We start from the raw sequence: 15,138 nt of genomic DNA, 5'->3' as shown, positions 1-15,138 counted from the left end.
TTCCTACCACTTCACACATTTTTTCTGGACACGGGATCCCTGTGATAGTGATTGAGTCGTAGACTTGGTCTTCACGCCTAGTATTTTCGCAAAAAGGAGAAACCTGTGGCAATGAAGGGTCCAGTGATTGGCTGTTTCGTTAGTCAGATAAAGAAAGCCTGTGCAGTGTCTTTTCTAGTTGTGTTAATCTCTAACCAATTAGAGACACATGAATGTCTCTCGATAAAAATAGTCAAGTCAAGTGGATTCGTCAAATCCTGTCATGTGATTACATGTGTGGGTCAGGGATGTTCAAGAGGCACTTGAGAGCAAGCTATGATATCAGTACTGTTGACAGCTAACAATAACAGCCAAGGATAGCTGGTTAGGACACAAGCCTGATGTAGCCATAACATTGTTATAGATGAACGATACATAGAAACATGAACTGAAGTAAAATATAGAACTTTGTTTTCTGTATCTCTGATACAATAACCTGTACAAGGATTTCAAACTCTTTTAAAACCAGAACACACACACACACAAAAAAAAAATGAAACAAAAAAACCATTTCAGGATTTCAATATTTTGGAAAAACTTCAGCCCAAAACTGAATTATAATACGTCATAGCTGAACATGCGCAAATAGATTAAGGACGAGATGGGACACAAATCACTTTTTATTTATTGAAGTGTCTAGTCGTTATAGCGCTTTCGCACTAATTGGGGACACTTTTCACTCACACGCACTACCACTACATTTAATATTCTATGCACACAACGCTCAACTCAATACACAATAAACTTCACCACCCTCATCTTCTCATCTAACGCACCCGACGTTTTAAGCTTAGCATTCTTAAAAAGCCAACGATCCTTCTAGTGGAGGCCCTTAAGTTTCTGCATAAGAATGACATTTATAATCGCACCTGATTGGAGTCAGTCACGTGACAAGCAGCTAGTGTGGTTAAGTTAAGTACGGTTAAGTACCAAGATGACTGACTGAGTTAACTTTAAAATATTATCATTCATATACGTTTTGTATTCATAGTTGAAAGGAAAAATAGAAAATTACAAAGTTAGACGGAGGTTAAGAATGCATGAGGTGTGCACTGTTGTTATATGTGCGCAAGTACAGAATTTACTTGTACATAGCAAACATCAATTCTATCAAACAATCTCTAGGATTTAAATCAGAGCACGCCTGACTCACAGATAGACAACAATACTGGTAGTGATATTTAGAGCTGTTGTCAAAAGAATAAAGACCTGATGTTCTCAGAGTTCTCAGAAGATCTAACCAGTAAACTAGCTATAACAGTTGAAGAGTTCAATCGACTATAAAACAAGTAGTGAATGGTTTTATTCTTACCTTCCTTGTCTCCTTGAATGGAAGATGTGAATTTGTCTTTCTCCAAAGAGCAGCCAACTTCATCTAAAGTGGATAATGAAGAACTTGAATCCTCTTCTGATGTGCACCGAGCAGTTGTAAACAAGGTAAAACAAGATGGCGTACCAAGAAACGACGCGCGCATACCCTAGCAACTTTTTCTCGTGGGAATTTTGAATTCTAATTTTATACTATAACTGGACATTGATGAGCAAGTTTGTGCTTGTTCTTCGAGTTCGCATTGAACATACGCAAAATTTATTTTGGCATTTACCTCTAACATCAGAGATGTTTTAAGCTTTTCAATGTATGTAATATGAAATTTGACATTTTTCTAGTAGTTATGTTTTTTGTTTTCCATACTTTTCACAACTCAATTTGATTACATATTGTTAGTTTTTTTACAAGACCTTCTTGAAAGTCACTATAGTAATGAAACTTCCTGTGTTAAAATATCGTTGTAAATAAATAAATGAACAAAATGTTCATAGACATCATCGCATATGTTCTCGCTTTCAGAATCCGACACAAAGCTGAGAGCAAAATACAGAAGCTTGCAGAAAGGCTGATCCAGAGTTTCTGCCCCCCACCCACATCCTATTTCAATGCATTTGAAGGGCAAAGCATAATTTTAATCAATTTGATTCTACTGAAGGTAAAAAAAAAAATGCTCGGCTTCACGACCGGGGTTCAATCAAACACCCCTGGATGCGCTCAATTTCGTTTTCATAAAATGCAATGTGCATGCGCACGTTTCCTTTCACTTCAAAACAGTTGTCATTGACTTAGGCCTACTAAGCCCGTCCAAGCTAAGGTACCCCTATTTTCCGCGCAATGTTATGACCTTAAGGCTTCTTTTCAAATAAACAAGGGAAACTTTGGACTTGCTTCGGAAATAAAGGCATTGAACCCAAGCTAAGCCAGAATGCAATGGGGCTGAACCATCATTAAACCATAAAAGCCGGTCATCAACCAATTGAGTAAGATAGAAATAGGAGCGATAATGTCATGGATCAATGTAAGTTTATTCTATATATTGCTTTAGATTAGAAAGAGTGTAAGACTGGTATCTATCGGTGTTGATAGAGACAAACAAATAAACAAACAAACAAGACAAGATTAGGAAAGAATTATTATCAAAATTTATTGCAACACCACAAGATTTGCATGCTTTCTTTTACTACCGACTAAGCTTCCCAGCTGATAATTCTTACAATTCTTCTTTCTTAGCTTTTTTCGATTTTTTGCTTTTCTTTTCTACATCTAAACTGAAAGGATTAGTTGCTTTGCCTTTGATGAAATCCACAAAATCAGACACTTCTCTTCCTCCCTGGTATTTTTCAGGACTGTCTTTGCTGTTCATTGGCGACCAGTAGATGGTAGGGAATCTAAAAACGAAAAAGATGTAAGTAAGACAAAAGAAAACAGTCCATACCAACCAAGAACGTGAGGTCACTGAGGATCAAACTATGGACCTCTTGCTTTGCAGGCAGCACACAAACCAACCAAGCCACACTTGCTCCTTAAAACAAGTGTGTGTGGTCACTGAAAATCAAACTATGGACCTCTTGTTTAAAAGGCAGCACACAAACCAACCAAGCCACACTTGCTCCTTAAAACAAGTGTGTGAGGTCACTGAGGATCAAACTATGGACCTCTTGCTTAGCAGGCAGCACACTAACCAACCAAGCCACACTTGCTCCTTAAAACAAGTGTGTGAGGTCACTGAGGATCAAACTATGGACCTCTTGCTTAGCAGGCAGCACACTAGCTAACCAAGCCACACTTGCTCCTTAAAACAAGTGTGTGAGGTAACTGAGGATCAAACTATGGACCTCTTGCTTAACAGGCAGCACACTACTATTTACTATGGCCACACTAACCTCTAAGCATCATTTTTATCCCACACAATAATCATTCTTTAACCTACCCTTCAACCTTGTATTGGCTTGGAACATCGTTAGCTGTGGCATCCATCTTTGCGATCACTATATCTTTAACGCTTTTGAGTTTTTCTCCAAGTTCATTATACTTAGGTTCCAGTGATTTACAGTGACCACACCAAGGAGCATAGAATTCGATAAGAACATCTTTACTTGGATCATTGACGATTTCCTTAAACGTTTTACCTACAACGACCTGTGAACAATGAATAAATGTATGAATATCAATACAACAAATGGCCGTGACTATTGTAGTTGAACTTTACGGTAAAATCGTAGAGAAATCTATAGTATGTATACTGGCCTTCTAGCTAACAACCCCCTTGAAATCATCCTAGATCATATACTACTGTAGCAGGAATGGCAGAACACAAAGATAGCATCACTGAAAGCCACCCACCTTCACAGGGCCATCGTTCTTTTCAGGAACCTCTTCAGATTTGACATATGGACTAAGTTTACCATCAAAGTAATCTTGTAAAAATTGTTTGAAGGTATCAACACTGTAGGAAACAAAAACAAAATATACTCCAAATCAAGCAGCTTCAATATGGGTTATGCCAGATGTTTTAGGGGGGAGGGGGGTGGGGAGGTTCAATATCATAGACGATAGACGATAATTATCATTAACTTATCAGACTGCGGGTAGTGAAGTGAATATAGGTCCCTTGCATAAAAATCCCAACTTGGGGCTCAAAGCAACCAAAAACATCAAAAAATGTTTCAATCAAGAGAAGGGAACTCTTGTTGTGACAAGCAGATCGGGAATAAGCCTTTTCATAGTTTAAGAATCGATTCCACTGCGCATGCGATTTTATCCCGAATTTCTCACCTTCTTTTGTCTAAACCTTCTTTTGTTCTTAATTAAACGAAAGAAGGTGAGAAATTCGGGATAAAATCGCATGCGCAGTGGAATCGATTCTTAAACTATGAAAAGGCTTATTAGCGCAAGGGATAACAACATTGAATAGAACATGTGGCCCTTGTTTGAATTGGAATTTGGAAGCATTGATTTTATTATAATAAAACATTGAAAATACAGCTTGAAAATATAAATCCAAAAGTGAACCCCATTTTATTCCATGCTGTCGTGTGATGGTTTTCTGTTCAAGTCCCTAATCTTTTCTTCCTTAATGAAGAGAATTTCCAATTTCAATTTTGAAATTTCAAAATTTAAAGTTAAAATCTCAAAACTTTTTATCCTACATAAAACCACGTTGGTGATGTGGCTTCCTTGAAAAATAAAGTTTGCATTTCAAAAGATGCTAGGAGGTGATCGTACCTGAATTTCTCAGCTGTCATGAGATATTTATCTCCAACTTCATTTTTTATTGTTGCGACAGGTTCATCCTTTGGACTAATGCCGAAACTGTCCAACAGACGTTGAAAATCATTACCATTTGCAATGGCATAAGTCAAAGCCTTAGTATCTTTGAAACTGTTTGCAACCTTTAGAACTCTGTTACGCCAGTAGTTGGTGCCTATTAGATTGAATGGATAAATAGTTATTAATATTATCCATGTTCTCTTGGGAATAAACAAGGCTGCCACAGGGATCCAGTGCATTAATAATGTGCTAAAACGATAGATTTTGTTACTTTGCTCTATTGGATTGTCCAATAGATTTTATAGTTGGCAATTTAAATAACTATCAACCAAAACGAATTCCATTCATTTCAGAAGGTGTTTCAGGGTTTGATCTGTGAGATAGCCATGTCCTGACTCACATCAGCCAAGAGGTTGTTTCATGGTTTGATCTGTGAGTTAGCTGTGCCCTGACTTAGATCAGCCCAGAGGTCATTTCAGGTTTAGTCATGCCTTGACTTAGATTAGCCCTGATGTTGCTTCAGGGTTTGAAAAAATGGAGGTAATCAATTCCTTACCTTTAGCATTTCGTTTATAATCCACTTTGTAAAAAACTGTGCACAGCGGCATTTTAAACTGATCTTCATTGTCAGGTGTCATGTGACCAACCAAACCATGAAGTTTGGCTTTTAAGAACTTTTTAATGTAGAAGTCATCAGGTGATCCACTGTACACCTCCTTTGGAGCCTCTAGCTTAGAGTGGAGTCTTCGAGGTCTGAATATTACAACCTCACTGATGATGAAGACAAAATGTTAATGAATGCATGAATACTTTGCACAAATTTATGGTTAACCCTGAGCAACAGAGATTCGATACTTGAGTACTGGAATGATGGGAGTTAGAGTATTCTATGTAAATAAACACTTACTCTTTGTGTTGGAATTTCTCCATGATTTCCTCGTTGGTAGTATGTGCAAAGCTATACTTGTCCCTTAAATCATTAGCGGTGGTCATAAATGCTTTTCTAAGGTCATCATCTCCACCAGCAAAGAACCCTTGAACAAGACAAGAACACAGAGTTAATTACTCTACATGATGAAACACAAATCAGGCATTTTGACAGAAAATTGTATTGACAAAATCATATAAGCCTGAGATTGATTTTATCTGGCAGTAATGTCTTCTCATTTCAGACCATTTCATGCACAGCATTCCCTTGAGTATAATTTCTTTGTTCACTGGCAGTAGTCAGGGCATATATTAATATTGAAGTGCATGAAACAAAAAGGAGAATTTCAAGCAACAACTATTCTTAAGAGAACGATGTATGTGATCTGAAATTGGGAAACATTACACCTAGATTATGTTTCTTTTTATTGCAGCATTCATTCCACATGTATTGATCAGAGTCGTCATAATCAGACATTTGCAGGATGGCTACATTTTAACTACCAGAATCCCTTGCACACTTTGTTTTGTTCAGTTAGTTAGCATCAATTGTCTTACTATTCTCATGAGGAAATACAAATTTCAATAAGAAAGAAAATTTGTGAAGCATCTTGAATTGGAAGTGGGAGTCAAATGACGCTATCATACAAACATAACATTTGACACCTGCACATCTCTAGACAAAGACCAAAAAATCTCAAGTTAACTTGTATAGTATATCTTAATGATGTGGAAGTACTATTAAACAATATTCATTCAACTCACCAATAGTAACAGCATTTTCCATCTCCATAACTTTTTGCATGTCAGACATTGAGACGAGCTCTAAAAATAAATTAGACATTATGAATTAGTCACAATGAGAATTCCTGTTTAGCATTGTGGTAAAAAATATTAAACTCATAAGTTATCGTCTTACTGTTATCAACCAATTGGGTGGCCTAAAAACCAATATCTCAAGAGAAAAAGTGGCACCTCTGTTTTAAAAATTTTCTTCATTCTGATGGGTTAAAATTTACTCTCAGATCAGATAGTTACCTTTAGAGCTTGGTCCAGCCTGCTTCTTCATGTACCCAACAATACCATCTAAAAATAAATAATACACATTAACCCTTATCAATACTAATTATATTAATATTAAATACTACCTCATAATGAAGTAGAACGTTTATGAAGTGGCCACCCTTAGGGTATCATTAAGTGGCTGATAAATAGAGGTTTTTAGAAAATTACTCTTGAAATTCTCTTAAAAACACAGCTAAATAGAGGTTCTATTTTACCTAAGTTTGAAATTTTAGTCAAAATGTTAAAGAAACATGATTTCTAATTGAAATCAAAGAGAAGAATTTTTTGTGTGCAAAATCCCTTCATTGGTGCTATGGCAACAAACTGTAGCTAAAAACTCCAATATTCACTCCTCAAATTACTTGGTTATTTCAGCTTTTTATAAACATTAAACAGCACTGCCACATGAGGGACAATATTGATTGAAATGCCTCTTGAATGTAGGTGTTATGATATAGGACCAATGTCAACTCTCATCTTTCTCATTTTGAAAATTATTTTTCATCTCTATTATCTATCTTTATCTTCAAAATTCTCAATTTACTATTAATTATTATCAATTTTAGAACCTATTGCAATTTGGGAAAACAATTGATTATTCCATCTTCTCTTATTTTAGAATGCTTTGCGGAAAAGCTAAAATAAAATAAAATATAAAACACTCACTGGAGTCACGAGGACCATCATAGTCTTTAGAAAATTCACCATTCCTGAAAATCTTTAGTGTTGGGTACCCAGAAACTCCATGTTTGCTGCAAGAGTCTTTTCCTTTCTCAGTACAATCAACCTATTCATATAATTGTATAATAAATGATGAAATATTAAATAACAATACAGCTGCTAATTATCTGGCTGTTGTATTTATACAAGTAGACAGACAAGCTTGCAAAATATCTATATAAAAGCAAAATCATGATTAAATCTTGCCTCTACCTAGACATCTGAGAGCTCTGTTCCTCTTCTTGTTTTTCCCATTTTTTAATTTCTTTATAGATTTGTAATTTCATTGCTAATTTTTGAGCAAAAATCCCAAATCAATATAATTCATAACCCATGTTTTATTTCTTAATTTATTTCTTCAATTTAGATTCATGACATTTGAAGAAATCATTTTTTAAAAATAAATTCAATATCCACAAATGAAGCACATTTGGTAATAAATTAATGAGAATGTATAAAGTATAATCAAAATTGTCCTAAACTTGATGTGTGACAATAACACACCTTGGCAAGAGCAACAGGAGGATCTGCTTTTTTCAGCTTAGTGGCTGCATCTTCGTACTCTGGTGCTAGTCTTTTACAATGTCCACACCTAAACAAAAGCAATCAAGTAAATAAAAACTCAAAAACTCCACAAATCTATCAAGTAATAAAGCTTCTTTCAAACTTACCAAGGGGCGAAAAACTCTACTAAAATTATGTCATGTCGGCTAACTTCTGCGCTAAATGAACTATCCTCTAATTCAATAACATCAGAAGAATACGCAGAACCTAGAATAGCAAGAATCAATCCAATACAAAGTTGCATTTTGGAGAGTTAAAGGATCCAACACTTTCCAATTCTCAAATTTTATGTTACAAAGTGAAATCCACGTTGATCGAAGTTTCAATGAAGGAATCAGTGGCGCCTCCTGATTGGCTCGTTAAAAAACATGTGCTAAACAGTTGGCGTTAGTTGATTGGTTAACAAAGGATGGTTTCCAGGTGACTCGAGGGATTTCCGCGGGAATTCCGAAGAAAGCAACTTTTTCCACGTGGATAAACTTGCATTGCGGTATATTTTTTATTTTTAAAAAAAGTTTGCTCCATAAATTTTCTTTGAATATCTTTTATATAAAAGGCTTTCAAAGACATGGATTTTTTACTGGGCTGCCACAGGGAACCCAGTAAGTAGTATGGAAATTTTAAAAATTCTTCAAAAATAGTTATTTTGCTGTGATTTTTGTAATTCATTGGACAATATTATCATAAAATGAATAAGATTGAACAATAATGTACTAGTAAATTTATAGTCACAACAATCTCTCGATGAAAGTTAAAAATAGTACTTTATTAGAATATTATTAATTCTTTTTAATATTGTTTATTCACTCGAGTAAATATGGCGAAATTAGATTGGAAAAGTATTGAAGACACTTCTTAAATAATTCTTTGAGAAAACTACAAATAACGAAAAATGTCATAGATACATGGTACCGACGATCAAGCCGACAGGCATGACAGTAACGACATATACCTTGATCCAAGGTCGTCTTCAGATTTAAATTATAAATATTTTAAGAACTGCTGCATAAAATAAAGAATGTAAAGGCGAGTAATCTTGTGACAAAATAACTGAAGCCCAAAATGACAGACGGTAATTATTATCTGCTATTTTATGGCATTTATCCACAAGCATTAGGTGAGATCTGCGTGAATGTCCATCCATTCTCGAAGCAACCGTTTCCATACTGTTGTTGAGCCTGGTTCCACAGACCGTTAGGTGCACGGTTATCATTCTGCTGCTGTTGGCTATCATTGAGAGCCTCATCTACGTAAGATTTGATGTTACCTGAAACAAATGCGGACATTGGTTTGGTTAAGTTGAAGTATAAACTGAACCATATAGCGTATTGCTTGACCCAAGCCCTTGCAAGGTCTTAAGGGAACATTTGCGCTCATTTACAAACAGGTATTTTTAATGTGACGTGTTCCCATCCTTTTCTTTTCACTTTTTCGCTCGTTCGTTCTTTTGTCATGTGAGGAAAAGCGTAGTCCAGATTTCTGCTCCCCAACCATCCTGGTCCCTGTTGCAGCTAGATCACACCCACCTTCATCCTGAGGTCCTTTATAGTCACCAGCATAGTTGCCATATCTGAAGACCTTAAGTGTAGGCCATTGATGAATTCCAAACTTGACGCCGCAAGTGTAGCGACCTTCACCGAAACAATCCATCTACGAATAAAAACAATCCTTCGTAACAAAGTTTATCAGACTCCATTTCGAGGCTCTGGGGTCACTAAACTAAGTAATTCCGCGACTTTTCAGAAGGTATCGGGCTATAGACCCCTTGCACTGAGTCCTGAAAGAAATTGTTCTGGGAGACAAAACAATGGATGATTTTTGCATAAGAAGATGACCTATTGTTTTGTCCTCCAGAACAATTCCTCTAGGAATTTAAAATCAATCTATGCAAGAGATTATGGTCTCTTGATCTATATCGATCTATCAACAGTTATTAATCTATATGTAAAATATGAAACATGAAATAACCTTTGCCAAGACGTATTTCTTTTCTCTAGCCAGATCTCTGGCTGCTTTATCGAAGTGAGGTTTCAAGTTGGAACAGTCGCTACACCTACACGCAAAGAGAACAGACTATAAATAGTAACAGTGACGCCATCAACAATATAAATAGAACAGTTTGCCATTCTTGCATAGTCGAAGGAATCTCCAGAAAAATGTACTGATCCTTTAGCAATTTTTATGGCATGTTTTTTTCTTTTCGTTTCTGGTCTTCTGTTTTTCATTCTATCATTAAAAATAAAATTACCATGATCTGAAGATAAACTAGAAGACGTGATTTTAAGATTATGATTTAAACAGGTCAAGTGAGAAAATATTCAACTAACTGCCATTTTCCTAGCTAAGGAACGTATGTATTGATTGTGAAAATGTAGCACGGATATTTGGGGGGTTCCGAGTGCAAGCTTCGCTGATGACACTGAAGCAAACTCGTACAACAGGTACCGGTGTCTAGTGGTTTAAAATAGCATAGACAAGATGGTAAAACTGCAAATTGAATTGAGAGAACAAAAGAGGCGGCGATGGATCCACTTTATCTATAACGAACTGAACAGATCTGGGAACAGACCAAGAGTATTTAAATGTTTATCTCACTGACCATGGAGCGTAGAAGTCAACCAACATGACGGCTTTGTCTTTTAAAAACTCATCAAAGTTTTGATCTGTCAGAGTGAAGACTGGATCACTTTGTGGAGCGCTCAGAGATGGCACAAATAAACATACGGTAAATATCGCCAGGATACGAATCATTTTGGACAAGAAAACACGCCTTCTTACTAATTGTTAAGATAATGGAAGACCAGAAGAGTTCCAGGAATATTGATAGTTTTGATGTGAGTCTTATTACCGTGATATGAACTTGCTTTCTGATTGGTTAATTTAGAAGTGTTTTGAGTTATCCAATGATTTCATCAGCAATATCACACTCGTGCCATGTAAACAAAAACAGCGAATGTAAACATGTTTAACTATTCTTGTTCTTACTCCTGAAGGTTTGAGGTTGAAAATACTCGAAATTGCAAAAAAACAAAGTTTGAACTTTTGAGTCAAGGTTAAATGGATTAAAGAAAATAAAAAGAGAGAGAGATAAGGGGACAAAGTGTTTGATGACCTCGTTCTGTTCAGGACAGGTTGTTTGTGTTTATCATAACAGGTGGATGTCATGCTCTCTTGTGGAGCGATTGCTGGTCCAATGCGCAAATGAACCTTAAACTTATCTTGACATGTCTTGTGATCTTAAACAATTAGACCCCATCCAATCACATCGTTTGAATTAACGGCGTGCTCGAGAAAGTCACTCATTTTGGTCTCACGATACAGTTGATGAGATGTAGTCGAAAATACCTTCAAATCAATACCCTAAAACGCTGTACTTTTGGGGGACTTTTGGGCTGAACATGTAAAGGCACGGCTAACTCATAGATCGAATTTTGTGTTAAGCTTTGCTGAGGAAGGAAAACCGAAGATAAACCCTCAAATCAAGACAGCCACCCTAACAAATGTGCTTTCTTTCACACGTGCTCTCGAGTCGCCGGGGATTAAACCCGAGACTACAGGGGTCACTACCACTACACCACCCTTGATTCCCAAATGGCTGAAATACTGACGCATTCTCTTGTTAAGAATTTTATTTCGTTATAAAGGTACTCTTTAAAAAGTATTGAAATGTTACGAATTCTTCTACGAATGAGGTCACGTGACCGGTTTGTCCTCGTGATGTTAGTTGAATATAATTAACAGATTTATTCAATGCTATTTACTGAAATATAATATTGGTGGATTATCGTATACAGCAGATTTCGTATGGCTTTGAAAACTCGCGGTACAGACGCGCGTAACGTGACGGTGCCGTTTAGAGCATTCTGATTTGCTGAGCAGTTATCTCGCGCGCTGTTATTGGTTGAATTCCGAGCCGTGCCGTTTCAGTCATATGAAATCTACTCTACGTTAAAGTGATGCACTGATTCGCTCGTTGAGCTCTTAGGGAATTTTTTCAAAATAAAACCTTATGCTGGTATACTATTGGTTGTATCATCACCATGGTTACGATTTATATTGTCATAGTTACGCTTCACCACCTGCTTTGACATCAGATTTCTTATTGCTTTCAGCACTGTTTCCTGAACCAGAACCTGAACTATCAGAATGGGATCCAGACCCAGAGCCGCTCATATCAGCATGTTGTTCCCCCCCTGACCCACTGGCGTGACCGTCATGTCCTGAGCCACTTCCTGCTACATCCAGGGTCTTGGTTCCGATTGGGTTATCAGCTTTCGATACAGTCTTCACATTTGTTACCTTACTATCACCAGTGGTTTTTAAGGCGTCTTTGATGGCGTTCTCGATATCATGCTTCAGATCCTTGATTGATGTTTTATCGATATCACTGGATGGTGCTTGTGTTTTATCTTGTTTAGGAGCATCGTTGGTAACCTGGTTCTGAGGTTGGCCGGTTGGTTCCTGGGTCTGGGGTTGCGTAACTTCAGCTGCTATTTCTTGAGGCTTGGGTTGAATAAATGAAGCTTTGTCTGCTTGACCTTCTTCTTGTTTTAACGCTGCGTCTGACACTTCTTGGGCTTCCTGTGGTGGTTGAGCGATAAAGCTTCTACTATAAGGTTGCTGATATTCCTGTTGGTGCTGCTGCTGTTGCTGCTGCTGTCGTTGTATATGCTGCCTTCGTTGTACTTCTTGCAACCTTTGTCGTTGCTGTTGTTTAAAAGTGAAGTATCTTTTGTAAGCAGCAGAGTATGGCTGCCTGTAGGGCTGAGTTTGGTAGGCTTCAGGTTGTGGCCGATATCTCTGCCGACCATATATCGATCCACGGCGGAATGCTGCCGATTGATAAGCCGGTTGGTATAGGGGTTTTGGTCTGTATACAGGGGTTCGGTATGTACGAGGGTACTTCCTTTGAAAGCGATTGGTCGATTTATTTTTGCGTAAGAACGCTTTGGCCTTCAGGACGGCAGATGGGTTGACCGGCTTGCGAATAACGTGTTTGACGAAACCTGCTTTGTTTTGGTTCATTTTTGCAGCGTCAACCATTTTTTCTTTGTATTCTTTCAGTCTCTTCTGCCAGTTCTTATAAGCTGCGATCATTTTTAACTTAGCTCTCAATATTTCTAATGCCAACAAGTTACCTCCAAATTTCCTTGCAGCCGTGGAGTCACTAGTGGGTCCAACGTGAAAGTTGGGGGCTTTTGCTTCTACTTTCGGTTGGTTTGCAAATGGCACCACGGCAGGTTGTTGATTGGCTGGTTGATTGCCGCCATAGAATGAATGAACCAATGAGGGATTTGGTCCAGGTGCTGGTGCTGATAAAGGACCACTGAAATAAGAAGGAGCAGCCTGGCCTGGATTTGGAACCTGGTAAACTTGGGGATGAGGAGCTGGTTGAAATTGAAGAGGATTGAAGTATCCTTGAGGACTGGCGCCTAGTGAGGCTGCAAAGGATCCAGGGCCGTTAGTGGTCAGCGGTTCTCTTTGGGCTCTTGTTTCTGCCACGGAGTCCATGTATGCTAGAAGATCATCTGTCGAGACAAATTACACACATTATATTTTTGAACAAAACCGGTACCCAACATATTGGAATCTAATTCACAGTTTGCACGTTATCGCGGCCATGCCATGTTGATGGTGTTATTAAGCTTACTTCGTTAATACCATCAACATGGCTGTCATTTCTTTGCCATTTAGACTCTCTTGAGGTAGCTTGCAAATGATCAATTTTCATTGTGTTGTAATATACTAACTTGTAGTCCTGCCGCCAATATAATCTCCGCTGTACTGTCCAAATTTGAAAAGTTTCAACGCAGGGTAACCTTGAATATTGAACTTCTTGCAGAGAGCTTCATTTTGCGGTGCAACACAATCGACCTGGAAACAAAAAATACAGCAGAAAGAAAATAAAACTTTGGTAAGAACTGAGAAAAAGTGTAATCACTCTTGGAATCTAACTTATTGATCATCTTGCATTACATCAAGTGTCTGAAAGGTGTCAAGCAATTGCTACAGATGATCACGGTACCTTGGCAAAAACAAACTGATTCTTCGTTGCTAATCTGTTCGCTGCATTTTCCATTTCTGGAGCGAGATTTTTACAATGCATACACCTACAAAATAACAAAGCAATTAGTCCTGACCAGAACAGCGTAAGGCTTGCAACAAAGGACGAAAAATCTTGCCACGCCCAGTACGTGATATCTGAACCGGAACCTGCAGAACTAGACACAAAGGTTAAAACAATCTAACAAGTTTTCTGAAATGAAGTTATTTTTAATCCATCCAAGAAAGTGGAAAATTAAATCACTGTTAATGAAATATAAAGAAAAATTCGTTTGATTGTGCGATTTCACGAGCACTCGGTATGATTTGGATTTTTGAATAAGATTTCAAAAACTCTTTGGAGATTAGAAATTTTGATCAGAAGTTCAGCTTCTGGTTTGAGTTTAATGAAAAAACTTGCTCAGTTAAGTTAGAGTTTGGCTTGCTGCAAGGTTCGTGGCATGGTACGTAGAGTCTTTGCTGAGTGTCAAGTTCTATTGTCTTCTTGTTTAAAAAGATCTTAAGGACAAGTCAAGCGTGAAACATGATTAAAAACACTACATACCAGGGCGCAAAGAAATCCACCAGCATCACATCTTTATCTTGCAGGTAATGGTCAAACGTACCGGAATCAAGATCAAAAACAAAGCTTGCAAAGCTTGAGGCTACAGCAGCAAAAAGCAGCAAAATGCAATAGAGGGAGGGCATGTTGTAAGCTTGTGGACATTGAAGAACTTGTGTACAAGATGGCGAGGAGTCAACATTTGAGCTGATGACTGGCACCTGTTAACAGGTGGTATATCAAAACACTTTGAATGAGAGGCGAGTTGTTTTGATGGAATGACGTGCTGACTGTTGACCTGCCTCTGGCAGTGAATGTAAGATAAACTGCCATATTAGCTGAACTTTGCAAGACCAACTGACAGGGCACTCTGAGTCAATACATATTTATAAATATTGACTTTCATGGGCCCGGGGCACCATCTTGGAAACACATTCAGTGGAAATACTTGGTTAGTTATTCTTATGGTGCTTATAAGGACTACTCTTTATCAAGTTTAACGATATTTGGTATACAACTTAAATATATAAATTATATAAATTTAAATATATATATATAACGGGATCACTGTCAATTTTTCTATAAAATATAAGTACAATTTTTAGATATACGAACACAT

The 15,138-nt window shown here is 37.4% G+C and overlaps 3 protein-coding genes across 3 annotated transcripts; all 3 read right to left on the bottom strand.

Moving 5' to 3' along the window:
- Nucleotides 1-2,488: 2,488 nt before the first annotated feature.
- LOC116299976 (protein disulfide-isomerase A3) lies at nucleotides 2,489-8,253 on the bottom strand. Its single transcript, XM_031708714.2, has 11 exons — nucleotides 8,023-8,253; nucleotides 7,856-7,943; nucleotides 7,298-7,418; nucleotides 6,605-6,652; nucleotides 6,332-6,391; nucleotides 5,547-5,673; nucleotides 5,196-5,410; nucleotides 4,595-4,793; nucleotides 3,713-3,815; nucleotides 3,300-3,508; nucleotides 2,489-2,757 (listed from the first exon to the last, which is right to left on the bottom strand). Exons 1-11 carry the CDS (start codon nucleotides 8,157-8,159, stop codon nucleotides 2,580-2,582), a joined length of 1,485 nt encoding a protein of 494 aa, XP_031564574.2. The 5' UTR covers nucleotides 8,160-8,253; the 3' UTR covers nucleotides 2,489-2,579.
- A 407-nt stretch (nucleotides 8,254-8,660) lies between these two features.
- On the bottom strand, nucleotides 8,661-10,750 carry LOC148914223 (putative protein disulfide-isomerase A4). Its single transcript, XM_089025667.1, has 4 exons — nucleotides 10,515-10,750; nucleotides 9,884-9,968; nucleotides 9,442-9,565; nucleotides 8,661-9,182 (listed from the first exon to the last, which is right to left on the bottom strand). The coding sequence occupies exons 1-4, from the start codon at nucleotides 10,664-10,666 to the stop codon at nucleotides 9,016-9,018; spliced, it is 528 nt and encodes a 175-aa protein (XP_088881793.1). The 5' UTR covers nucleotides 10,667-10,750; the 3' UTR covers nucleotides 8,661-9,015.
- A 776-nt stretch (nucleotides 10,751-11,526) lies between these two features.
- LOC148914222 (uncharacterized) lies at nucleotides 11,527-15,086 on the bottom strand. Its single transcript, XM_089025663.1, has 4 exons — nucleotides 14,523-15,086; nucleotides 13,941-14,025; nucleotides 13,666-13,789; nucleotides 11,527-13,443 (listed from the first exon to the last, which is right to left on the bottom strand). The coding sequence occupies exons 1-4, from the start codon at nucleotides 14,663-14,665 to the stop codon at nucleotides 11,981-11,983; spliced, it is 1,815 nt and encodes a 604-aa protein (XP_088881789.1). The 5' UTR covers nucleotides 14,666-15,086; the 3' UTR covers nucleotides 11,527-11,980.
- Nucleotides 15,087-15,138: the final 52 nt, after the last annotated feature.

This window comes from Actinia tenebrosa, unplaced genomic scaffold, assembly GCF_029948245.1.
Source record: "Actinia tenebrosa isolate PJP-AT-01 unplaced genomic scaffold, QUT_ActTen_1.0 PGA_scaffold0__85_contigs__length_37466705, whole genome shotgun sequence".
NCBI lineage: Eukaryota > Metazoa > Cnidaria > Anthozoa > Actiniaria > Actiniidae > Actinia > Actinia tenebrosa.
This window is presented reverse-complemented; position numbering and strand designations above follow the sequence as displayed.

Bases quoted from the DNA above. Each gene is read 5' to 3' on its own strand.
- LOC148914223 (XM_089025667.1), bottom strand. From the start codon at position 10,666: ATGATTCGTATCCTGGCGATATTTACCGTATGTTTATTTGTGCCATCT. The intron at 9,566-9,883 runs GTTATTTCATGT...TTTTATTCGTAG, and splicing joins AGAAATACGTCTTGGCAAAG to ATGGATTGTTTCGGTGAAGG. The intron at 9,183-9,441 runs GTGGGTGTGATC...CATTTGTTTCAG, and splicing joins TAAAGGACCTCAGGATGAAG to GTAACATCAAATCTTACGTA.
- LOC148914222 (XM_089025663.1), bottom strand. From the start codon at position 14,665: ATGCCCTCCCTCTATTGCATTTTGCTGCTTTTTGCTGCTGTAGCCTCA. The intron at 14,026-14,522 runs GTATGTAGTGTT...GTTATTTTGTAG, and splicing joins GTGGATTTCTTTGCGCCCTG to GTGTATGCATTGTAAAAATC. The intron at 13,790-13,940 runs GTACCGTGATCA...TTTTGTTTCCAG, and splicing joins ATCAGTTTGTTTTTGCCAAG to GTCGATTGTGTTGCACCGCA.
- LOC116299976 (XM_031708714.2), bottom strand. From the start codon at position 8,159: ATGCAACTTTGTATTGGATTGATTCTTGCTATTCTAGGTTCTGCGTAT. The intron at 5,674-6,331 runs GTGAGTTGAATG...GTCTTGTTCAAG, and splicing joins GGAAAATGCTGTTACTATTG to GGTTCTTTGCTGGTGGAGAT. The intron at 2,758-3,299 runs GTAGGTTAAAGA...TTTCGTTTTTAG, and splicing joins AGCCAATACAAGGTTGAAGG to ATTCCCTACCATCTACTGGT.